The sequence below is a fragment of the Hemitrygon akajei genome, chromosome 6, assembly GCF_048418815.1.
Source record: "Hemitrygon akajei chromosome 6, sHemAka1.3, whole genome shotgun sequence".
Classification (NCBI taxonomy): Eukaryota; Metazoa; Chordata; class Chondrichthyes; order Myliobatiformes; family Dasyatidae; genus Hemitrygon; species Hemitrygon akajei.
This window is the reverse complement of record NC_133129.1, coordinates 26,752,869-26,779,006: the sequence shown is the minus strand read 5'-3', so window position 1 is coordinate 26,779,006 and position 26,138 is coordinate 26,752,869. Positions and strand designations below refer to the sequence as shown.

At 39.5% G+C, this 26,138-nt stretch overlaps 1 protein-coding gene across 6 annotated transcripts in view; it reads right to left on the bottom strand.

Annotated features, from left to right (window-relative positions):
* cep44 (centrosomal protein 44) overlaps window positions 1-26,138 on the bottom strand; it is a 106,272-nt gene that overhangs the window by 76,896 nt on the left and 3,238 nt on the right. For all 6 annotated transcript variants that reach the window (XR_012099210.1, XM_073048020.1, XM_073048017.1 and 3 more), the window contains exons 2-3: window positions 22,151-22,252; window positions 9,165-9,312 (exon numbers count right to left, since the gene is read on the bottom strand). Coding sequence is in view for 5 of the 6 variants with exons in the window: in XM_073048020.1 (XP_072904121.1) it covers window positions 9,165-9,312; window positions 22,151-22,239 (237 nt within the window). In the remaining variant the exon portion in view is untranslated. The remainder of the gene's footprint in view (window positions 1-9,164; window positions 9,313-22,150; window positions 22,253-26,138) is intronic.

Genomic DNA, 26,138 nt, shown 5'->3' with positions numbered 1-26,138 from the left:
TCTTCCCACCATTACAGACATTTCACTACACGCTGCATCGGCAAAGCAAACAGCGTTATGAAGGACCTCATGTACCCTTCATACAAACTCTTCTCCCTCCTGCCATCTGGGAAAAGGCACCGGTGCATTCTATATAACAGCTTCTTCCCCCCAAGCCATCAGACTCCTCAATACCCAGAGTCTGGACTGACACCAATTTACTGCCCTCTACTATGACTATTGTCTTGTTTATTATTTATTGTAATGCCTGCACTGTTTTGGGCACTTTATGCAGTCCTGGGTAGGTCTGTAGTCTAGTGTAGTTTTTTCTGTGTTGTTTCAGTGTAGTTTTTGTATTGTTTCATGTAGCACCATGGTCCTGAAAAACGTCGTCTCGTTTTTACTGTGTACTGTACCAGCAGTTATGGTCGAAATGACAATAAAAAGTGACCTGACTTGATAATCCAGTTTCTCGGTCCTGTCAGCATCGTTGTGAATCTTTTCTGCACTCTCTCTCACTCAATCGTATCCTTCCTACTGTATGGCGACCAAAACTACACAGAAAGCAGGAATTCCAGGGTTCTCCAGGCATTTGGAACATACAAGCATGATATGGCACCAGATCCCAGGCAACTGGGAAGGTCAAAAGAAATCTATATCTGATCTTCCTGGACCTCGCCAATGCATTCGGCTCAATTCCCCACGTACTCCTCTGGGAAGCATTTGACTTCTTACAGATACCAGAGCCCATCACATCACTGGTAAAGTAGCACTTTCAAGACCTGCAATTGTGCTTCACAACAGCAGATTTTACCAGAGACTGGAAGTAGGCATTATGGCAGGTTGCACTCTATCACCCCTGGCCTTCACAATGGCAATGGAGGTCATTATCAGGGCTTCAAGATGGGTGGTAGGCAGTGAAAGAATATGTGCTGGACTTTGTCTTCCCTCTATTAGGGCATACACGGACAACATAACAACAATGACCAGTACTGCAGCATGCACCAAGTGACTACTTGGAAAGCTACAGGAAAACATCAAGTGGGCTAGAATGAAAATCAAAACAAGCAAGTCACGAACTATCTCCATAGTAAAAGGAATGCAGAAAGACAAAGCTCTTCATCAGTGATGACCAAATTCCAACAGTGTCTGAACAGCGGGCCAAAAGCCTAGGTAGATGGTACAACACTGGCCTCACAGACAAAGAGCACGTGCAGCAACTAAAGCAACACATTGCCAGAGGCCTGGATAACATCAACCAATAAGACTATGCTACCTGGAAAACTGGAGCTCTGGTGCTTGCAGACTGGACTCCTACCCTAGGTGTTGTGGCCCTTCACTGTCTATGAGGCCCCGCTAACAACCGTGAAGAAGCTCAAGCGAACCATCATGTCGTTCGTAAAGAAGTGGCCTTGTGTCCCAAGGTGTATCAGTAACATCAGTCTCTGTGGTAAAGGAGTCCTTGAATTACCTTTCACAGGCCTTACGTTAGAATTTCAAATGTTCTAAGGTGCATCTACAGATGACACTCAAAGACTCTTATGACAAGTCCATCAGTAAAACTGCATGGAACTTATCAACTGGGTAAAAATGGACCCCAGCTGATATGGTGTAGCAAGCAATGGCAGCCCTTAGGCACAGAGGCCTTGTGGGCCAAGTCCAACAGGGCAGGGGCAGCTTTTGTCTAACAGCAAGTGGACCCACCTTGCACAAGGCCACAATTCCAGAGTGAAGGAAAATGGTTGTCGGCAACAAGAAGAGTCAGACAGAATTGTGAAAGCTATTTCTCTGCCTAAGCAGAGGCAATGGATGCAGTGGGGAAGCACTAAGAGGAGGAAAATGAACTGTAAGGACATATGGGAGATAGAAGCAAAGAGACTAGTTTTCTCATCCGAGCTACATATAATGTGCTTCCCTCACAAAAAAAACTCCATCGGTGGTTCGTTGAGGACCCAACTCGTGCCCTGTGCCTGATTCCGGCAACCCTGAAACAAATCCTGGCAAGCTGCAAAGCCAGCCTCAAACAAGGCAGATACACATGATGTCATGATCAGTTTTTGAAGAGTCCAGCAGCAGCATCAAGACCAAGAGGATAACAACCATCTCCTTGCCCCCTAGAACAACTAACACTCCTACACCAGCAGCATCCATCTGGGATGGAGGGAAAAGACCAATTAACCTCTCTACTAAGCCAGAAACAGGACAGAACATGGCCAGTAACTGGAAAATGTTGGTGGATGTCAATAAACAATTCATTTTTCCACCGGAAATTGCTACCACCAACCTTAGGCTAGACTTGGTTCTCTGGTCCAATTCATTACAAATTGTCTACATCGTGGAACTCACAGTCCCGTGAGAGGATTCAGTGGCTGAAGCATATAAGTGCAAGAGGCTACACTATGCAGATCTAGGAGCTGAAAGACCAAAGTTTGTCCTGTGGAACTGGGTTGTAGGGGATTTATAGCCACATTCACCATCAAATTGCTGAAAGAGCCATATCAGAGGCGGTGGAAGGAAGTAATCGAAGGCTTTGGATCAAGCGAAAAGACCTTTCCTGGGCTCCTAGATATCATCAAGAGAGTGGGAAAACACAAGGGGAGGGGGTGGTAACTCTGGGATGCCAGAAGTCATTGTCAAGCCCTCTGGAGATGTAGTGGGCTAATCGATGAAACATCGAGGAAGGAGGATGCCCACTTGAAAGCCCCTATGTGTCAATCCTGTGCCACTCCCAACATCAAGGCAGTCTCGAGCAAGTGCTCACGACCCATCGGCACAGTGGATATTAACACCTGTTTTTTGATTTTCAAATGCAATCTCACCAAGGTTGTACACATTGTCATATGATGTCCCAACTCTTACCCTGCCTGGATAAAGGCCAGTGTGCCAAATGCCTCTTTCACCACCTTATCTACCTACTTTACAAACTTTCAGGGAACTACGTACTGCAGCCCAATGTCTCTCCGTTCCACAATAACCGTACCCCACCCAGCCCAGTTCTTGTCCTTCAGTGTCTGTTATCCTTTCCAAGTTTAACTTCCCAAAATTATAATTAAATTCCAACTACCATTTTCCCAATTGATCTAAATCCTGTTGTGACCTTAGACAACCATCTGCAGTCGACCTTACCACCAAGTTTGATATTATCAGCAAATTGGTGCAGGTAATTCCAATATAGGCTATTTAGTTAAACTGGATGGGATGACAGGTTCATTTTCTATTCAATTTCTGTTTCTACATGACAGCACAGTAGCACAGCAGTTAATGTAATGCTATTACAGTGCCAGTGATCCAGGTTCAATTCCATCAATTCAGCATGTAAGGAGTTTATATGTTTTCCCTGTGGCCGTGTGGGTTTCCTCTGAATGCTGTGGTACTCCCATATTAGTAGGTTAATCGTTCACATAGGTGTAATTGGGTGGTGTAGGCTTGTTTGGCCGGAAGGGCCTATTAACATGCTGTATCTGAAAAAAAATGCCACTCACTGACAATCGTAAAATTACTACAGTAAATATGAGCTGTCTGGTGTGGTGAACCTTTGCTGACGTTAATACAATTACAACATAGTGAAATGTTTCAAATTAGTTTACAGATACAATATTAAAAAGGTCATATAAAATGTTTGGACAAATAACCAACATTCTGCCCAGATATGTAATTTTTAAGATTAAGTTTCAGTCATAGAGGGTTTAGCGATGAAATTCCAGATACTGGAATCCAGCCAGCTGAAAGCATGGCCAAAACAACAAAAGCTATAGATGTACAGGAGGCTGTAACTGTTGTAGAGCTGTCCAACTGAAACAGGCCCTTTAGCCAACCACATCCAAGGAAAGGGCTAGAATAGGTTGAGGTAAATGATTGTGAATTCATTGAGGCATATTGAAAACAACTTTTAAAACTGAACTTTCCTGCTTTGAAAACTATTGTATGTCAGCAACACAGCAGTTACAGGCAGCTTATATCAATGATAATCCAAAAATGACCTTATGCTCCTTAATGTAAATAGTAAAACTATCTTTATTATTCAATATTTATTTCCCAGGTCAGTCAATGTTGTATTGTTCATTTAGAACCAATGCATAAAATATACCAGGCAGATATGTTCTGTAATTTTGAACAGCCCTGAGAGAAAGACCCTTCTGTGCTAGTGACCCTTCACAACTGACGGCTTAAAAGCTTGTACTCATGGCAGCACAATTTCATCATTTCATATTAAGGTAATGAATGACTCAAAGTTGAAAGCATACAGTATCTTACTAATGGAGCATGTTTTGACAAATTAGTCTGTATTACTTTGAAAAACGACTTTGCCAGTAAAGGATAAATGCAATAGCCTTTGTAAATGTATTTAAGTTAAACAAGAGTCCCTGACTTGGACAGTCATGAGAGCATTCTGTTCTAAAACAGCATTCATTACTAATCAAAAGAAAAACATTTGTGTTCAGTTCAACTTGACTACATGTAACATTTAAGAAAGATGAAAGTGTTCTGCTTTTTAGATGCTGTTAATTTTATTGAAAGTTTCAGGGCTAGTTTGTAAGTAATCCCAAGTCTAACTAAACAAGATATAAAATTTAAACATAGAATTGATCTGGCCAGGTAGCACAGGCTCCAAAATACCCAAGAACAAAATTATATCTTGTTTTGAGACTCTGGAGAGTTATATATTCTGTCAACTACATCCTACTAGCACCAAAGTGCACAAACTAATCTAAATAAATTAATTCTATTTTATTATTTTATTTCATTTGTTTTGGTAATGAGCATGTGGCTAAGAACAAGAGGAATCATTGGTTGCTAAAAAAAATAAGCATTTAATAATGCTATCAGAATTCCTCAAAAATGCATTTGGCTTACTTATGCAGTTATCCAGAATGTTAATGATAAAAGTGGTTAATTTCCATCCACATTCCACTCCATTTTTGATAACAGCACATAAAGGAGGAGAAATACGTTGACAGATAAAATTGATCGAGTTCAGTCAAAACAATTGTAATCTAGGAAAATAAATCAACATCACATTGTGATCAATAAAACAGCAGATCTAATTCTGGGTTTCCCCAACTAAATTGTTCCACCATTTGGTGGGAATCAGCTGCCTTAGCCTTAAGTTGCGAAACTCTTTCCCAAAATCTCTTTATTGCCCTTTCTCTCTCTCTCTCTCTCTCTCTCTCAAAAACCAAATTTGTATAACAAAGGTGCTTTGTCAAGCACTTTCACTCCATTCTCAATGGAGAAGATATCCTGACGGCCAACCATTTTAGTTCCACTCCTCATTCCCATCCAACATGTCAGTCCTTGGCCTTCTCTACTGCAACAATGAAGCCACTCTCAAGTTGGAGGGGCAACAACTCATATTACAATTGTGTAGCTTCTAACGTAACAGCCTGAACACTGTTACCTCCAGCTTTTGGTGTTTCTGCACCTCCCCTTTCTCTCCTTTTCAATTTCCCATTCTGGCTCCTCTCTTCTCCTCATCTAACTATCACCTTCACTTATACCCATCCTCCTTTCCTTTTTCTCATGGTTTAACTCTGCTCTTCTATTGGATTTCTTTGCCTTTTTCACCTATCACCTCCCAGCTACTCACTTTATACTCCTTCCCCCACCCACCTACCTTCTCCATCAGCTGGCTTTACCTATCACTTTCCAGCTTGTACTCCTCCCCTCCCCGCCCATCTGGCTTTCCCCCCCTTCCTTTCCATTCCCGATGAAGGGTCTCAGCATGAAATGCCAGCTCTTTATTTTTCTCCATAGATGTTGCCTAATCTGCTGAGTTCCTCCAAGCATTTTGTGTATATCACTCCATATAACACAGAACTTTAAAAATATATTTTTGTGCATTACCAGTTAATATAAATTCTTATGTTCCTATTTGTGACGGCAGATAATTAAGAACAAGAGAATGAATATATCTCAATTTCAAATTCTAGAAACAAGCATATTAGGGAGGGTGTGAGTATTTCTTAATACATTAATGAGTAAAAATGCAGGTCTATAAAGTGGCATGATACAATTAGAAGACCTTAGCCAGAGAGACAGTGAACCGTTAACAAATAACATTAGTATTCCAGAGCTAGGTGAGCAAGAAAATAAGAATATTTTATCTTAACAGTTAATCTCACATGCACTGACAGAGTAAGTTCCATTTTATTCCATTCCTTGTTGTTTACAATACCCACAGGGCCATCACGATCCCCCAACAAGTAGACTGCCTATATTTTAAGCTTGCACTGAAGTACTATTGCACGACATTCCAATATCTCACACAAAAGGCATTCTTCACAACTCTGAAACCACAGTGTACAACACATGGCCTGTAAGATAGTTCAATTCAAGCGAGCTGTTCCCCAAGCACATTAACGTCCAGCAGAAATTGTTCCCCAACCCCACTGTAGATTGATGATGCTCTTTACACAGCATTTCTGCCTAATTGGAGGGCACAGTGCCCATCTCTGACACTAAACCCCTCCCACACCATAGCTGTGGCATTACACAGACTGGATGACAAAACTTCAAATGTCTTCAAGTGTTGAAACACCATTCTGTGATATTCACAAAGATTAAAAAAATCAGAATACTGTTATAGCACAAGAACAACTATTAACATCTGAATAAAAATTAAAATACAGTGGATTCCGGTTAATCGGGATACATTTGGACTGGTACATTTTGCTCCAATTAAGCTGCTGCCTCAATACTTGAAGTTTCATGGAAATAGTTAAAAAGTCAAACTGCCAATTAACTGAGTAACAAATTATGATTTATATGAAATACAGAACAATTTAGAACATTATCAATACTGCTACAGTACCATAAAATGTGTATTCATGTCCTATAGTTACCAATGGAGGAATTATGCAGTCATATTCTTTTGATTGACTATAAATGAACAAAATCAGCACAGTGCAGATAATGGGCTGCCTTCATACAATGCATCCACCAAATCTTCATTTTCATTATGATATCAAGATAGTTGTCAATACTTTCAAATTCTTCATAATTTCTAACTTGTTGATGTAGGGAAATGATTTCATTTTCACTCCTGCTGAATTCTGGTATCACCAAGCCTGAATGCTTGAAATTGCAGTTCTGAATTTTTTTTTTACAGACTTGCGAAAGGTGATCCAGCTACTTTTCTGCCAATTGTTTCTGAAATATTTCTCGCCAACTATCAGTGACAAAAATACTGTTTTTTCTTAAAACACACATGCAGCTCATCCATTGTAAGCAAGGTGTAGTGTTTAACAGCCACACAAGTGCATATGATTGAAGCTAGTTAGAACCTGTTGGGCAACAGTCTACTGTCCCAATTAAGTGGCATAGTGTCCTAAATAAACTAAGGGAATGTCAGCTATTTTCTCAATTAGATTTTGTTCTTTAAAAGTTGTCCCAAATAAGTGGCTGCTTCAATTAACTAGAATCCACTGTACTTAAAACACTAGAAACTAAAACAATTAAATACGCTACAGTAAACTCAACTTTTTTTCAATGAAGTGTATATAACTTGCCCTTCTCCTTTGGAGCCTTTCCTCATCATGTCAACCAATACAGTGGTGAAGTTGAGCCATGCTTAAAGGGATTTCCCAGGATAACTCCTGAAATATTACTTGAAGTTGGCAATTCATCATAGGAGTTCATGAGAAGTCTGATGTCAAAGGACAATAAGAAGGCAGCTACAAAGATATTTTAGAAAGTCTGGGATTCTTATGTTCTTGACCATGGGTTCTCAGAAGTTAATCAGATCATTAGCCTGGCTTTAACTGCAAAAAAAACTTCTTCCCTACTATTCCAAACCTATCAGAATTAAACTAGATAAGAGTGATGATAGTACTACAGTCAGCCCTCCTTATCCGCAAGTTCCATATGCGCGAATGCAACCAACCGCGAATCGAGAAAATCCGGAAGTGCTCTTCCAGCACTTGTTGTTCGAGCATGTATAGACTTTTTCTTCTTGTCATTATTCCCTAAACATTGCAGTATAGCAACTATTTACATAGTATTTACATTGTATTAGGTATTACAAGTAATGTAGAGATGATTTAAAGTATACAGGAGTATGTGCGTAGCTTATCGTGGATCGGGATTGGAAAAAAATGGAAGTTCTCTTACTAAGTAAGTCGGAAGAAGTACATCCGACATTATTTAACACCAGTTAGTCAAACGTTTGTCTTAGTAAATAGTATATATTTTACCTTTCTATGCTTATAAAACACTTAAGAAACGTTTGTATTTCAATAATTAAACCACTACGTTGCTTAGTAATAATTTTAGCTTATATCGGGCCAGGGCCTTTCTCACTTTATCCTTTAAAATTGTTCCAATCGTTGACCGACTGTAGCCGAATGCTTTTCTAATGACCGATGGTGTTTCACCTCTTTCCAATCGCTTTATTATTTCCACTTTATTTTCAATTATGATCGTGATTATTTTCGTGAACCGAAACACTGCGGATTCAGAGCTCCGCCGGGTCCTAAAGACCACCGCACTGAGACAGGTTAAATAAGGTCCGGGGTTGCACTGGATCCTAAAGTCTACCGCACTGAGACAGGTTAAATAAGGGACTTAAGCATCCGTGTTTTTTGGTATCCGCGAGGGGTCCCAGAACCAATCCCTCGCAGATAAGGAGGGCCGACTGTATAGTACTTGTTAACTTCACTGCAGCAAATACATGGATAAAGAACTTATAGTCTAATTTTTACTTCATTCCACCTTTCTCCTAATGTGGTACAATTAGCTAAGTTATCCATTTCCATGCAGATCAGTGATAGGAGATTCAACATCTCCTATCATGGGTGTGTACCATTATAAATTAGTTTGGCCATGCATGGGAGTGGGGAGAAAGTCAACGTGTGGCCAGGAGACATATTCAATTGACTGCATAATTAAGAACCATGTTGAAAGAACCTAGAAATTTGCAGGCACCAAAATATGATTTATTGTTAAGGAAATTGAGTGATGTGGGGGGACAGTCAAAATAAAGAATTCAAAATAAACCAGAGAATAGTGGTTGAAATATAAGCATGTTTCTCCCAATAGCATGTTGTCCAAATCAAAGAATGTACACAGGGATGGATCCTTTAAATAAACAGACAATTGATTTTCCATAAAAACTATATTTAATTTCTACAATTTATTATTGTAAATTCACTATGCAATTTGACTCATCAGCAAGAAAGAAACTGTACCTTGTAAACAGCATCAAGAAAGCGAGTGTCATTTTTTCCCGCAAGTTCCACTCCAGATGCTATTAGCTGCTCAGTCACATATGTGGAATATGAGGTGAAGGCATAGCTCATGATTGGCAGAAAGGCAGCTGGATCACCTTTTGCAAGACTGTAAAAAATAAAATTAAATCTTAAATGCAGTTTAACTTCTCAACAACCATTAACTGACTTCCCATGCTAATCTCACAGAAAACAGTTGAGTGCCTGGATCCAAACAGGCTTGTAATTTTCACTTCATTCAGAAATGACGATTTACATAATCATCCAGGTGGTGTAACTGAATTGAGCAAGAGTCCTGAATGCTCAAATGTTCTAAGTGATCTTATACTGAGTCCTGACAGACTCACGCTTGAAATACAGTCAAAAATGCAGAATAAAAAACAAACCTTAAATCAACCACTACAGTCAGCCCTCCTTATTGGCGGATTCAACCAACCGTGAATCGGGAGAACTCCAGCACTCGTTGTTTGAGCATGTACATACTATTTTTTCTTGTCATTATTCCCTAAACAATACAATATAACAATGATTTTCATAGCATTTACATTATATTAGGTATTATAAGTAATCTAGAAATGACTTAAAAGTACAGGCAGTCCCCAGGTTATGAATGAGTTCCGTTCCTGAGTCCGTCTTTAAGTCGGATTTGAAGTTGGAATAATACATCCGGTATTATTTAGCGTCAGTTAGTCAAACGTTATTCTTAGTATATGGTACATATTTTACGTTTCTATGCATATAAAACACTTAAGAAACATACGTATTTCAGTCATTAAACCACTGTGTTGCCTAGTAATAACTGTAGCTTTCATTGGGGCAGGGCCTTTCACATGCTCCATTAAAATTGCTCCAATCGTTGACCAACTGTAGTCCAACGCTTTTCCAATGACCGATGGCGTTTCACCTCTTTCTGATCGCTTCATTACTTCCACCTTATTTTCAATCTTGATTGTGATGATTTTCGTGAACAGTAACACCATGGATTCAGAGCTGCACCCTCAGGTCCTAATGTCCACTGCACTGAGATGTTAAATAAAGCCCGGTGTTCTGCTGGGTCCTAAAGACCACCACACCGAGCCAGGTTAAATAAGGGACTTGAGCATCCACGTTTTTTGGTATCCACGGGGGGTCTCAGAACCAATCCCCCACGGATAAGGAGGGCCGACTGTACTAACAAACACAAAATACTGGAGAAACTCCAGCATTTTGTGTGTTTTGCTTTGGATTTTCAGCATCTACAGGTTTCCTCGTGTTTGAGATCCTCGTGTTTGCATGTTTGATGTATTTATACTGTGACAAGTCTTTTTTTTAATCATTTTGCATCAGCAGACCATTCTTCCTGAACGGTGCAGTATGAAGAGAAGAGAAGCTGGAATCTAAAATAAAAATCAGAAAATGCTGAAAATATTCAGGTTAGCTAGCATCTTTGAAGAATGAAACAGAGAAGGTTTCTCTTGACCAGAGATAGAGATAACCAACAATTATCAGAGGAGAGCTTTGCAACTCATGAAAGGTTATCGCCCTAAGTCTTAACTCTTTCTCTCGCTATAGAACAAGAAACATTACCACACAGTACAGGCCCTTTGGCCCACGATGTCATGCTGACCTTTTAACCTACTCTAACTCTTTTATCCTACATAAAGCTCCATTTTTTATCATCCATGTGCCCATCTAAGAGATTTTTAAATGCTGCTAATGTATCTGCCTCTATCACCACCCCTAGCAGGGTGTTTCACGCACACACTACTCTCTGTGTAAAGAACTTACCTCTGACATCCCCTCTACAACCCCTTCGCTCTGCATACTTTCCTTAAAAGTATGCCCCCTTGTATTAGCCATTTCAGTTCTGGGAAAAGGTCTCCGGCTGTCCACACTATTTATGCCACATGATTTACTTAATATTTCCCATTTAGGTTCCTTTAAATATCTGTTAAAATTATATGTTTAATCTAGGCTAAGAAAAACAGAGTGCCACAATTGACCCCAACAGCTGCACAATAGTAGAGAAGTAATGAAAGTTAACCACAGGATCTATGTAATAGTTTTCTTCCCCAAATTCAGATTTGTTCAGAATCTGTACCATTCAAAAGCTGTAAACTTGGATTTAGGATATCTGCCAATCATTGCCTGAAGCCAGGCCATGTTGAAATTCCAACCAATTTAATCAGCCTCTAATTCAAATCAGGAGGAAAAAAAGGCACAGGAAAACACAGGAAAATGATGTTGAGGTAAAAGGTCATCCATGATTCTTTTTTTTTTACATTCTTATGAAACATATGCTTCTGAATTTCATCTAGTCTTAACACAGATCACACATGTGAATGAACTAAGTTTCCTTAATGGAAAACATACCTTAAAAACTATCTATAATATTTAGATATTAAGCACAAACATTTAACCCATTACCTTCAACTTTTTGTACTAAGATATTTAAATAATTTTATTTTAAGTGCAAACTTGTACTACAGTGTCATGTCAAAGCCAAATAATTCAAAATAACCAAATTCTGAGCTTTGGTTTTGAACCAAATTACAATAAAAATATTAGGTTGCTACATTTTAATCTAACTAGCACTATAAAATAGTGCACTAGAAACAAATTGTAAAAGCTTAAGGACCATTTATATATTCAATAAACTATCTACATTGATATGTAATTAATCCGAGCTCTATCTCTCAATAATGACATCAACAAATGGCAATCCTCCATACTAATATTAAACTAAAATCAATTTAACTCAAATTAATGTGATAATAAAATGTTCATATTCTGTGGTTCAAATCATTTGGATATTGGAATTTTTGACATTTTAATATAATTGTTCTACTGCAATGACAAAAGCTGTCTAATAAACTTAGTCCAAACATCCAATTAAAAATCTACCAAGTCTCCTTTTGAAAGTATTGAATTTGCTACTGTGGTTGGCCTTTAGTTCAATCTGAAGATCCAGTTACTATGCAATAAATTTCCACTCTACAGCCATTAACCATGTGTATAAAAGCAGAATCAACTTCAAATGATGTGAACTTCAAAGGCATTAGATATTTGATGTTTAATTCTGGTCTATTTTATTTGCAGTGCTGGTTAATGTAATCCTGATCTTATTTACAAAAACTATCCCATAATTATCAGAGACCGTAATCCTTCCTCCTCCTTCAATAAAAACATTCTGAGGCTAAGCCATAAAAGCGAAAGTTGTTGGCGAAGTTTTGGCTTTGTCCAACTTGAATGATACCAGCTGACATTTCCTCTACTGTAGCCAAACAGAAAGCATCTGGAAAAAGTACACTATTGGGACATCCCTATTAAAAGCACCAACCAGGAATCAAATTATTAACCCCTGATTGTTCAATCATACATCTGCTCCACCAGCTGCTGAGTGATAACATGCACACACAAAAAAAAAATCTAAATCATTGATATTGATGGCTTAAAAAATTTGAGTATTTGGAGTGTGTCATTGTTCTGGATCTGCACTCACTGGTGTATAGAAGAATGGAGGGGGGAAGGGGGGATCTCATTGAAACCTATCAAATATTGAAAGACATAGATAGAATGGACATGGAGAGAATGTTTCCTATGGGGGAGGGGAGTCTAGGATCAGAGGGCACAGTCTCAGAGTAGAAGGATGTCCTTTTAAAACAGAGATGAAGAGAAATTACTTTGGCCAATGGGTGGTGAATCTGTGGAATACATTGTCAAAGACAGTTGTGGATGCCAAGTTATTGTACCTATAAAAGTGGTTAACACAACACTTTACAGTATTAGTGACAGGTTCAATTCCCTCCACTGCCCGTATGCAAGGAGTTTGTACGTTCTCCCCGTGACCACGTGAGTTTCCTCTGGATGCTCTGATTCCCCCCACATTCCAAAGACATACTGGTTGGTAGGTTATTTGGTCATTATAAATTCTCCCGTGATTAGGCTAAGATTAAACTGGGTGATTGCTGAGCGGCATGGCTCAAAGGGCCAGAAGGGCCTATTTTGTGCTGTATGTCAATAAAAAAAATACTCACTTGGAAGTTTTCATGTTTTATTGTTTTCAACATTGAATCACAGTAGATTTAGTTCGGCTTTTTTTGACACATAAACAGAAAAAACTCTTTTCTGTCAAAGTGAAAACAGATCACTACACATATAAAACACAAACTAATTGACTGCAAAAGTATTCACTCTCTTTAATATGACACAACAAATCATCACCGGTGTAACCAATTGGTTCTAGAAGTCACATAATTAGTTAAACGGAGACCTTCGTGTACAACAAGATCTTTCAATTGACTGCAATAAAAATACACCTCTACGTGGAAGGTCCAACTGCTGGTGAGTCAGTATCCTGGCAAAATCACACCATGAAGACAAAAGCAACTCCACGAAAAGATTATTGAAAAGCACAAGTCAGGAGATGGATACAAGGAAATTTCCAAGTCACTGAATATCTCTTGGAATACAGTTAAGTCAATCATCAAGAAATGGAAAGGATATGGCAGAGCTGTAATTCTGCTTAGAGCAGGCCTCAACACTGCATAACCATGCAAGAAGGAGACTAGTGAGGGAAGCCACCAAGAGACCAATGGCAACTCTGGAGGAGTTACAAGCTTCAGTGGCTGAGATGGGGGAGACTGCACATTCAACTGCTATCCAGGTGCTTCACCAGTTGCAACTAATGGGAGAGTGATAAAGAGAAAGCCATTATTAAAAAAAAGAACTCACACAAATTCTCGGCTGGAGTTTGTCAGAAGGCATGTGGGAGACTCTGAAGTCAGCTGGAAGAAGGTTCTATGCTCTGATGAAAACAAAATTGAGTTTATTGGCCATCAGGCTAAACACTACATTTGGCATAAGCCAAACATTGCACATCATCAAAAACATACCATTCCTACTGTGAAGCATGGCGGTGGCACCAACATAATGAGGGGATGCTTCACTGCAGCAAGCCCTGGAAGATTTGTGAAGGTAGAGGGTAAAATGAATGTAGCAAAGTACAGGGAAATCTTGGAGGGAAACGTGATGCAGTCTGCAAGAGAACTGCAACTTGGAAGAAAATTTGTTTTCCAACAAGATAATGACCCCAAGCATAAAGCTAAAGCTATACAGGAATGGCTAAAAACAACAAAGTTAATGACCTGGAGTGGCCAAATCAGAGTCCAGACCTCAATCCAATTGAGAATTCGTGGTTGGATTTGTAAAGGGCGGTTCACTCACGATCCCCATATAATCTGACAGAGCTTGACCAGCTTTGTAAAGGAATGGGGAAAAACTGCAGTGTTCGGATATGCAAAGCTGATAGAGACCTGCTCACACAGACTCAAGGCTGTAATTGCTGCCAAAGGTGCATCTACTAAATACCAACTTGAAGAGGGTGAGTAATTATGCAATCAATTAGTGTTTTATATTTGCATTTCATTTGGATTACTTTGTAGAGATCTGTTTTCACATTGACACGAAAGAGTCTTTTTCTGTTGATCAGTGTCAAAAAAGCCAAATTAAATTCACAGTAATTCAACGTTGTAAAACAATAAAACATGAAAACTTCCCAGGTGGGGAGATGAATACTTTTTATAGGCACTATACATATTTAAAACTTTATATTTAAGATTTTGTGGGGCCTGATCTAGGTATCCCAAGTCTCAGAAGTACATGTTGCCCAGTAGACTATGAGTTTTGTGTGAGGTTTGATGTCTTCATCTTGAAACACCAACTTTATTCCAACAATCCGTAGCGCTCAAGTGAAAAAGTAGTCTTTACCTAAATTAGAACTTAGCAGAACTCAGAGTAGTATCCTCTCATCATCCCCTACCTGCTTTGTGAAGGTAACAAAGATTTCAGAATTTTATCTTTTAGTGAGTTAACCTTTTATTTTTTAAAACCCTGACAATCTAAAGCCACTGTACTTCATCTCACTTCTTAGGTTGATGTCTTTATCCCAAGTATGAATAAATCCTTGTTACATTCTGACTAAGGCAACTACTTCCTTTCTTAGGCAAAGACACCAAAATCGTACACAGTCTTCCAAGTTTGGTCTCAATAAAGCAAATATAATTTGTAGGAGGTCTTTTGCAAAATAACAATATTGGAAATGGTTTGAGTTCTTCTTTCTTGAATTTTTAAGGTAGATGATGAGCTATACAAGTCAATTTAGTGACTCTGGGTTAGGAAATTGCAATGTTGGCAAGGTTCCAAAAAAAGGAATTCAAGTTGGATTCCCTTTTCTGAGTTCTAATCAGTAAGCTCAACTGCAAAATGCATCTGTACAAACTACAGGTCAATTTAAAAGGTCTGTTTCTTACATCACTGATTAAAGTGCCAAGCTAGATTAAAGCGTCAAGACCCATGAGCGGAAACGGCCTGAGAGCAGAAAATGAACTGATGTTCAGCCTCACTACTCCACACCGATTAAAGTGTCGAGCCAGATTAAAGCGTCGAGGTGCAAGAGCAGAAAATGAATTGGTGTTCTTCTGCATGCCAGCCAAGATCCCCCAGCTGGGCCTGCCCTGTCTGCCTGTATTTGACCCATCTCCCTCTCCTGTCACTATGACCATTGGGTAGGAGATGCAGGAGCCTTGGGCCCCACACCAATAGGTTCGCAGGCAGATATTGCTCTGTAGCCTCTGGGCTCCTGGACCGACTTCACTCACCTCAGCGCTGAACTGACTCCGCAGCCTATAGAGTCACTTTGGGGAATTCCGCAGTTCATGTTCTATGTATTATTTGTTTACTTTTTAATTACTGTATTTACACAATTTGTTCTTTTTTCACATACTGAATGCTTGTCGGTCTTTGCTCTGTGATTTTTTGTATTTCTTTCTTTTATTGTGTTTCATTCTTTTGTGGGTACCTGCAAGAAATGGTTTTAAATGGTATACATACTTTGATAATAAATGTACTGTAAACTTTATGCATATCTAGACACAGAATCAGTTTCTAGCAAAAAAAATGGATGAAACAGAGATTAATAGTATTTATTCAACAGTATTTCTTAGATTTAAGAAGGACTTGCTTCCTGGCCAGTCCAGTGGATTCTGATGAGTCCTATATGTGCTTTGGCACAGATGAGGCATATAGTTTGAGACAGTGCATCGTTCTTCAGCTATTGCCTCAGATATTCCCACAGAAAATAAAATTCACAATGATAAAGCTGTAGAATACAGAGAACAGCCTATTGATTTTGAATACGCACACCACATGTAAAAAATATCACCAGCTATAAGGAAGAACTTGCACTATTCAAATTAATTATATTAAACAAAATCTTGTAGAGTTATCAGAGTTTCCTTTAATTAAATCTGAGATTTTGTTTAGGCATGTAGAAAATGATTATTTTCTCTATTGGGCTGGTCAGTGATTAGATGCACATCAATTTAAACATGTCAAACAATAGTGTGAGGAAAGGCTAGGATAATTTTTTTTACACTTAGACAGCTTGTGATTGATGCTTGGCTGCAGGAAGTGATTTGAGACAGAGACCACTGCATTTTATGCAAGGAAATTAGACAATATTAGAAACAGAGGGAAAAAATAGCCTGTGGTAACAGTGTGGGACAGCTGGATGCATTTTGGATTACTTGGCAAAGGGGCTGGCAAAAAAAATGATTTTTTTTCTTACTGGAAATCTACTTTGAGCATCCAGCAATCTGTTTAAGAACCCCACCTGGTTACCAGCAGTGGTTAATGATTATCAGTTCCTGGAGATTAGATCATTAGCAGCAGTTTCAGTAATCAAGTTGCAGGAATTAAGAAACCTAAAAATGCAATAAATGCATTGAGAATAATACTTTCATCTAATAGACAGGAAATCAAACTGAACATTGGCACGCTCCTTTCATAAAGTGAATTTCAAATTTCCCCAGAGAGCCTAAGCAATGTGGAAGATATTGCTTTAGACTTAGATAGTGCTTGAGTTCAAGCTCAAATTCTTGGCTTCATATGCAAGAATGTATCCCCATACTTGGATGATTACCAATGGACAAACTTCATCCATTTGGTATTATTAGTAGAATTTGAGTAACCCGTTATAAAGGCTAATAAATTACACCTCTCGCTGGTTATTGGTCAAGAACAGCTCTGCAATTTCCTGATTAAGGCAGTCAAAACTGCAATTCATAAAAGATTTTGCTCTACAACCCACCAATATAATTTCAGTCCTTCGGTCCTTTAACAGAGCAATACCAATATGGAATGTATATTCGTAATTGCCCCAAATCTTTATGTGATACTCAGGACTGGTTTTGCATATTAGCTGATTCGGAAGGATGGCAATGGTTCTTCCAGGAAGGAAACATTATACAATATTACCTCCTTACTTCCTGATTATTTTGCACATTGTGTAGGTGTATTATTGCAAATAATACATACTATTAGAATATTTTTTCATAGAAGAGGCCTTATTAATTTGTATATTATATTCATCAGAGCAAACTATTTGGATTCTCACATTATAATAAACATACTAAGGCCTTACGACATACAGTGCCTATTAAAAGTATTCATCACCCTTGGAAGTTTTCATGTTTTATTGTTTTACAACATTGAATCACAGTGGATTTAATTTGGCTTTTTTGACACTGATCAACAGAAAAGAATCTTCTGTATCAAAGTGAAAACAGATCTCTATAAAATGATCTAAATTAATTACAAATATAAAACACAAAATAATTGATTGGATAAGTATTCACTTATATGACACACCAAATCATCACTGATGTAGCCAATTGGCTTTAGAAGTCACATAATTAGTTAAATGCAGATCTGTTTTTGGAGACCTCTATGAGGTTAAGGTGTTTCAATTAATTGTAATAAAAATACACCAATATCTGGAAGGTCCAACTGCTGGTAAGTCAGTATCCTGGCAAAAACAACAATAGAACTCTCCAAGCAACCCCACGAAAAGAATATTGAAAAGCACAAGTCAGGAGATAGATACAAGAAAATTTCCAAGTCACTGAATATCCCTCGGAGTACAGTTAAATCAATCATCAATAAATTGAAAGAATGTGGCACAGCTGTAAATCTGCTTAGAGCAGGCTGTCCTCAAAAACTGAGTGACCGTGCAAGAAGGAGACTAGGGAGGGACGCCACAAAGAAACCGGTGACAACTCTGGAGGAGTTACAAGCTTTAGTGGCTGAGATGGGGGAGACAGCGCCTACAACAACTGTTGCCCGGGTGCGTCACCAGTCTCAGCTTTATGGCAGAGTGGCAAAGAGAAAGCCACTGTTGAAAAATCTCATATGAAATCTTGGCTACAGATTGCCAGAAGGCATGTGGGAAATCCTGAAGTCAGCTGCAGGTGGTTCTATGGTTTGATGAAAACAAAATTGAACTTTTTGGCCATCAGACTAAACGCTATACTGCACATCATCAAACACACTCCATCCCTACCACAATGCATCACACTGTGGGGATGCTTCACTGCAGCAGGCCCTGAAAGAATTGTGATGGTAGAGGGTAAAACGAATGCTGCAAAATATAGGGAAATCCTGGAGGGAAAAAAAAAGGACTGGGACTTAGGAGATTTATTTTCTTACCAGACAATGATCCCAAGCATAAAGCCAAAGCTACACATGAATGGCTTAAAAACAACAAAGTTAATGTCCTGGACTAGCCAAATTGGCATCCAGACCTCAATCCAATTGAGAATTTGTGGCTGGATTTGAAAGGGGCTGTACACTCACGATCCCCAGACAATCTGACCGAGCTTTAGCAGTTTTGTAAAGAAGAATGGGGAAAAATTGCAGTGTCCAGATGTGCAAAGCTGATAGAGACCTATCCACACAGACTCAGGGCTGTAATTGCTGCCAAAGGTACATCTACTAAATACTAACTTGAAGGGAGTGAATACATATGCAGTCAATTATGTTGTGTTCTATATTTGTAATTAATTTAGATCACTTTATAGAGATCTGTTTTCATTTTGACATGAAAGAGTCTTTTTCTGTTGAGCAGTGTCAAAAAAGCCAAATTAAATCCATTATGATTCAATGTTAGAAACATATAAAACCTACAGCACAATACAGGCCCTTTAGCCCACAATGCTGTGCCAAACATGTACTTACTTTAGAAATTACCTAGGGTTACCCATAGCCCTCTATTTTGCTAAGCTCCATGTACCTATCCAGAAATCTCTTAAAAGACCCTGTCTTATCCATCTCCACCACCGTCACCAGCAGCCTATTCCACGCACTCACCACTCTCTGTGTAAAAAAACTTACCCCGACATCTCCTCTGTACCTACTTCCAAGCACCTTAAAACTGTGTCCTCTCGTGCTAGCCATTTCAGCCCTGGGAAAAAGCCTCTGACTATCCGCATGATCAATACCTCTCATCATCTTATACACCTCTATCAGGTCACCTCTCATCCTCTGTCGCTCCAAGCATAAAAGGTCGAGTTCACTCAACCTATTCTCATAAGGCATGCTCCCCAATCCAGGTAATATCCTTGTAAATCTCCTCTGCACCCTTTCTATACTTTCCTCATCCTTCTTGTAGTCAGACGACCAGAACTGAGCACAGTACTCAAAGTGGGGTCTGACCAGGGTATATCTGTATATTACCTCTCGGCTCTTAAACTCAATGCTGTAATATAAAACATGAAAACTTCCAGAGGGTGGGTGATGCACCATCGATAACTCTGGGAGACGTGAGGCGAGATAGGCTTTTATTAGCTGGAAGAAAGCACTGTCAGCAGCAAGAGACCATCACACAACATCCTGGAGACTGAGGGAGGCGCAGTGCCTCCAATCACCTTTATACAGGGGTCTGTGGGAGGAGCCACAGGAGCAGTCAGCGGGGGGGGGGGGTGTCCAGACAGGTATATGTAGTTCACCACAGTGGGTAAATACTTTTTATAGGCATTGTATACACAGAACACCACAGTAAGACCTTACCACCTATATGCACGTACGATTCATTCGGAATATGAACTACACTGGAATCTTGGCTCATAATGAAGACAATATTTAACTTCTTTTTCAAAGTAACTCTCCTTTCAATTTGGAAGTAAGACATATTATTGTAATTTTATAAGTTCAAAAGTAAATTTATTATCAAAGTACATATATGTCACCATATACAATCCTGAGCTCCATTTTCTCGCGGGCATGCTCAATAAATCGAAGAATCTATCAATAAAAGACTGTACCCAAAAGTGCAGGCAAACAACCAATGTGCAAAAGACAACAGATTGTGCAAATACAATAGAAAAAATAACAATAATAAATAAATAAGCAATATCTTTTGAGAACATGAGATGAACAGTGCTTGAAAGTGAATCCATGTGTTGTGGTAACAGTTCAGTGATGTAGCAAGTCAAGTCGAATGAAATTATCCCCACTGGTTCAAGAGCCTAACAATTGAGGGGAAATAACAGTTCCTGAACCTGGCAGTGTGAGTCCTAAACCTCTGTACCTTCTTCCTGACGACAGCAGCAAGAAGAGATCATGACTTGGGTGGTGGGAGTCCCTGATGATGAACGTTGCTCTCCTGTAACAACGCTCCATGTAGAAGATGTGGTCAATGGAGGAATGGGCTTTACCCATGTCAGACTGGGCCGTATCCATTACTTTTTGTAGGATTTTTCATTCAAGGGCATTGGTGTTTCCATTCCAGGCTATAATGCAATGAGTTAACATTCTCTCCACCACACAGCTATAGAAATGTGTCAATGTATTAAATATTATGCTGAAGCTTTGCAAACTCCTAAGGAAGTAGAGGCACTTCTTCGCACTTACATCCAGGGCCCAGGACAGGTTGTTGAAAGCATCCTCCTATATGATGATCTGTCACCACCTTTGATTCGGCCCACAACAGTGATATCATCAGAAAACATAAATATGACATTAGAGCTGTGCTTAGCCACACAGCCATAAGTGTAGAGCAAGTACAGCAGGTGCTAAGCACACAGCCTTGTAGATGGATAGTGTGGAGGAGATGTTGGTGCCAATCGAAACTGACTGGGGTCTGCAAGTAGGGAAATCAAGGATCCAATTGCACAAGCAAGTATTGATGCCAAGGTCTTCAAGCTTAATGCTTAGTTTTGAGTGGCCTATGGTATTGAATGCCAAGCTATAATTGATGAAGAGCATCCTAATGTATGCAACTTTGCTGGCCAGATGTTCCAGAGTTGAGTGAAGAGACAATGAAATAGCAGCTGTTGTGCCACACAAGTATTTTTATAGAAATGGCCAAGTTCGTTTAAATGATATATTGACAGACTAATAGTTTTTGATAGCCATATTATACTAAATATACTTTATCACCTATACAGAGAACATTACAGTTAAAATGAGAGGTTTGGAATAACGGGACAAGTTCCACTCCTGTCTTGTGGGTTCCAAGACAGCTAATGAAGTCAGTATGAAACACAGATGGAGCAGGTGGGTGGGTAGTTTGAGGTGGTCTGCTTTTTCTGCCACTTATGCAGAGCTTCCTTGTTTGTGATCCTGATGCATGCCTTGGACATTCTCAATACCATTGGGAATTCTTCTTCACCATTTTGAGTGGTCATAGGCCAGGGATTCCTAGGAGTCAGCATGATCCTTCAACATCAGAGTGAAGAGATCAACCTTCTCAGGCAGATGTGAAACATCCCAAAGAGACAAACAGGAGGCAAGATGCACTCCCATCAATGTATAATATGAAATTATCTAAGAAACAAATATTGTCACTGCTTCTTAGCTGAAAATTGGTTGCTATTTTCCTTACACTGCAAGTAACCTTAATTCAAAAATGCTTATTTAGCTGTACCGCTGATGTTAATACAAAGAAAATCACAATATAAATCGTAAATCCATCATTCTGTATATTTGACTCTAAATCCTGAGCTTAAGCTTGCATGCACAAAACAAGTCCATTTTCAAAGCAGAAAAATCTCCCATGTCAATGAAGGAGAAGGAGACCATCTTGTGCTTATTTTAACCATCACACGGTAATGTGAGAGTCCCTTACTTACCCATTATAGTCAATATCTTGTGGATAATTCAGTGAGCGAAGTCCTTGTTCTAACTTTCGAAGGGATCCCCTCAAATCACCAGTTGTCATCTTGATCCTACAACTTGATAACAAATACATAAACTTTTCTTAGCTTATCGCAGTTCATAAAAATTATTTAGTGTCTGTTGTTTTATTTCACTCCATAGATCTCAATAATAGTGGTGGTAGAATGTATAAATTTGATTTTTCTATTTAAGAACAGGTAAAAGCCACTCAGCTCTTTAAGCACACACACATTTAATTGTTCTACTAGATATGTCCTCAATTCATTTGCCACAACTGTTTTAAATCTCTATTTTCTGGAATAATGAAAATAAAATGATCTCAGCACTGATAACTTCAATCAGCTAATGTCAGCAGCACTTTTGGATTAAAAAGTATCAATGTCTCATTCCTAAATTCCCATTCCATATCCAGATTTCTCTAAGTGTGTGATGCTATACAAACGAGAGATTAGCTTTGTTTGTCACATATGCATCTAAACATCTAAACCTACTGTGAAGTACACTGTTTATATCAATGACCAAAATCCAAGGATGATGTACTGAGGGCAGCACATTGCCATTCCAGCGAGCTCCTTCAAAAGCAAAATTAGCCATAACTAGCAACGGCTTATTATTAAATGATGCTGGCTTTCTCTGCTGAGATACTTCTGCATGAACTCATTCAGTGTTATTATGTATATAGTATTCCTGATATCATTCTTCAAACTATAAGTCTGCAAATTTACTATTTTTTTTATATCACACTTGTAACATTATAAGGTATTTGCAACTTTCTGCTTCAAAGACAATTCCAGAACTCTTGGAACCCTTGGAAAACTACTACAAATACATCTGTAATTCCTTTATTGAATTTAGTACTCAGGAATATAAATCATTATCTCTTAAAAAATTTTCACACCCCATTGGTTTTATCAAAACTAAAAAAGAAATTATTTTTCCTTAAATTTATTCTGCCGTTCTTTTGCATTGCTGGTTAGCAACACAAGCTAATAGGAGGATGCAACACACACAAAATCCTGGGGGAGCTCAGCAGACAGGAAGCATCTACGGAAAAAAATAATCAACATTTCCGGCGAGACCTTTCATCAGGACTGGAAACAAAGGAAGAGAAGCCAGAATAAGAAGGTGGAGGAGTGGAAGGAGTACAAGCTAGGTGGTGATAGGTGAGGCTAGGTGGATGGGGTAGGAAGTAAGAATTTGGAGGTGATTGGTGGAAAACGTAAAGGGCTGAAGAAGGAATCTGATAGGAGAGAAGAGTGGACCATGGAAGAAAAGGAAGGGGAAGGTGATAGGCAGGTGAAGAGAGAAGAGAAGAGCTAAGATAAGAAGGGAGAGGGGGGAAAATTACTGGAAGTTGGAGAAATCAATGCTCATGCCACCAGGTTGGAGGCTACTCAGATAGAATACGAGGTATTACTCCTCCAACCTTAGAGTTCCCTCATTGTGGCAGAGTGGAGGATAGAACATAAAATAGTACAGCACATTACAGGCCCTTCGGCCCACAATGTTGTGCTGACCCTCAAACCCTGCCTCCCATATAACCCCCCACATTAAATTCCTCCATGTACCTGTCTAGTAGTCTCTTAAACTTCACTAGTGTATCTGCCTCCACCATTGATTCAGGCAGTGCATTCCATGCACCAACCACTCTTTGAGTGAAAAACCTTCCTCTAATATCCCCCTTGAACTTCCCTCCACTTACCTTAAAGCCATGTCTTCTTGTATTGAGCAGTGGTGCCCGGGGCAAGAGGTGCTGGCTATCCACTCTATCTATTCCTCTTAATATCTTGTATACCTCTATCATGTCTCCTCTCATCCTCCTCTCCAAAGAGTAAAGCCCTAGCTCCCTTAATCTCTGATCATAATCTATACTCTCTAAACCAGGCAGCATCCTGGTAAATCTCCTCTGTACCCTTTCCAATGCTTCCACATCCTTCCTATAGTGAGGCGACCAGAACTGGACACAGTACTCCAAGTGTGGCCTAACCAGAGTTTTATAGAGCTGATTCATTACCCTGCGACTCTTAAACTCTATCCCTTGACTTATGAAAGCTAACACCCCATAAGCTTTCTGAACTACCCTATCTACCTGTGAGGCAACTTTCAGGGATCTGTAGACATGTACCCCCAGATCCCCCTGCTGCTCCACACTACCAAGTATCCTGCCATTTACTTTGTACTCTGCCTTGGCGTTTGTCCTTCCAAAGTGTACCACCTCACATTTCTCCGGGTTGAACTCCATCTGCCACTTCTCATCCCACTTCAGCATCCTATCAATGTCTAAGAGGATCAGAGGGATCTTGGGGTCCGAGTCCATAGGACACTCAAAGCAGCTGCGCAGGTCGACTCTGTGGTTAAGAAGGCGTACGGTGTATTGGCCTTCATCAATCATGGGATTGAATTTAAGAGCCGAGAGGTAATGTTGCAGCTATATAGGACACTGGTCAGACCTCACTTGGAGTACTGTGCTCATTTCTGGTCACCTCACTACAGGAGGAATGTGGAAACCATAGAAAGGGTGCAGAGGAGATTTATAAGGATGTTGCCTGGATTGAGGAGCTTGCCTTATGAGAATAGGTTGAGTGAACTCGGCCTTTTCTCCTTGAAGCAACAGAAGATGAGAGGTGATCTGATAGAGGTGTATAAGATGATGAAAGGCATTGATCGTGTGGATAGCCAGAGGCTTTTTCCCAGGGCTGAAATGGTTGCCAAGAAGACACAGGTTTAAGGTGCTGAGGAGTAGGTACAGAGGAGATATCAAGGGTAAGTTTTTTACTCAGAGAGTGGTGAGTCCGTGAAATGGGCTGCTGGCAACGGTGGGTCTTTTTAGAGACTTCTGGATAAGTACATGGAGCTTAGAAAAATAGAGGGCTATGAGTAAGCCTAGTAATTTCTCAGGTAGGGACATGTTTGGCACAACTTTGTGGGCTGAAGGGCCTGTATTGTGCTGTAGGTTTTCTATGTTCTAGAAGGAAGCTGTGGACTGACATGCTGGAATAGGAATTGGAATTTAAATGGTTGGCCAGCGGGAGATCCTGCTTTTTGCAGATGGAGTGGAGGTGCTTGACAATGCGGTCCCCCAATTACATCAGGTTTCACCAATCTAAAAGGAGCCGCATTAGAAGCACTGGATAAAATAGATGACCCCAATAGATTCACAGGTGAAGTGCTGCCTCACTTGGAAGGACTATATGGGGCACTGAATAGAGGTGAAGGAGGAGGTGAATGGGCAGGTATAAAAAGCTGGAGTGAATGGAGAATATAGTGTTTATGAAAAGATTTTAAATAGGTTTTGTGAGGAGCAAGTACGTCTGAAACAGCAGCCAGATATACAGTCTATTGAGCCTGTTCTAGCTCCATTAAAACAGTGGGTAATCCTCTACCTCTAGACATACTGGCCATGCTGTTTCTAGTTCTCATATTCACATGTAATGGGATTTCATGTCTTTAACCATAAACATGACTTGGTGGAAGAATAGACAATTAAAGCAAATTTCTTTTTAGATAATCCTTCAGGATCAAGGAAGATTTCCTTTACTCCAGTCCTGTTGGTTCTAAAAAGGCTGATGATGCTCAGTCTTTTTTTTAACAGAAGGGGCAAAAAGTGCCTGACAGGGATGGGGAGGCAGAATCATTGAGTGTATTCAAAGTAGAGGTTGAAATGGGTTATAGAGAGAGAACAGGAAGGTGGTGTCATGGTCAACACTAGTATTAAACTAGCATTTAAGTGCCATGCTAGTGTAATCCTTAGCACGATGCTATTACAATTTGGGCTGTCGGATTTCAGAGTTCAATTCTACTGTCATCTGTTAGGAGTCTGTACGTCCTCCGTATGGAATGTGTGGGTTTTCTCTGGGTGCTCTGTTTTCCTCCTACACTCCACAAACATACCAGTTAGTAGGTAAATTAGTCATGGTAAATAGTCCCACAATTAGGCTAGAG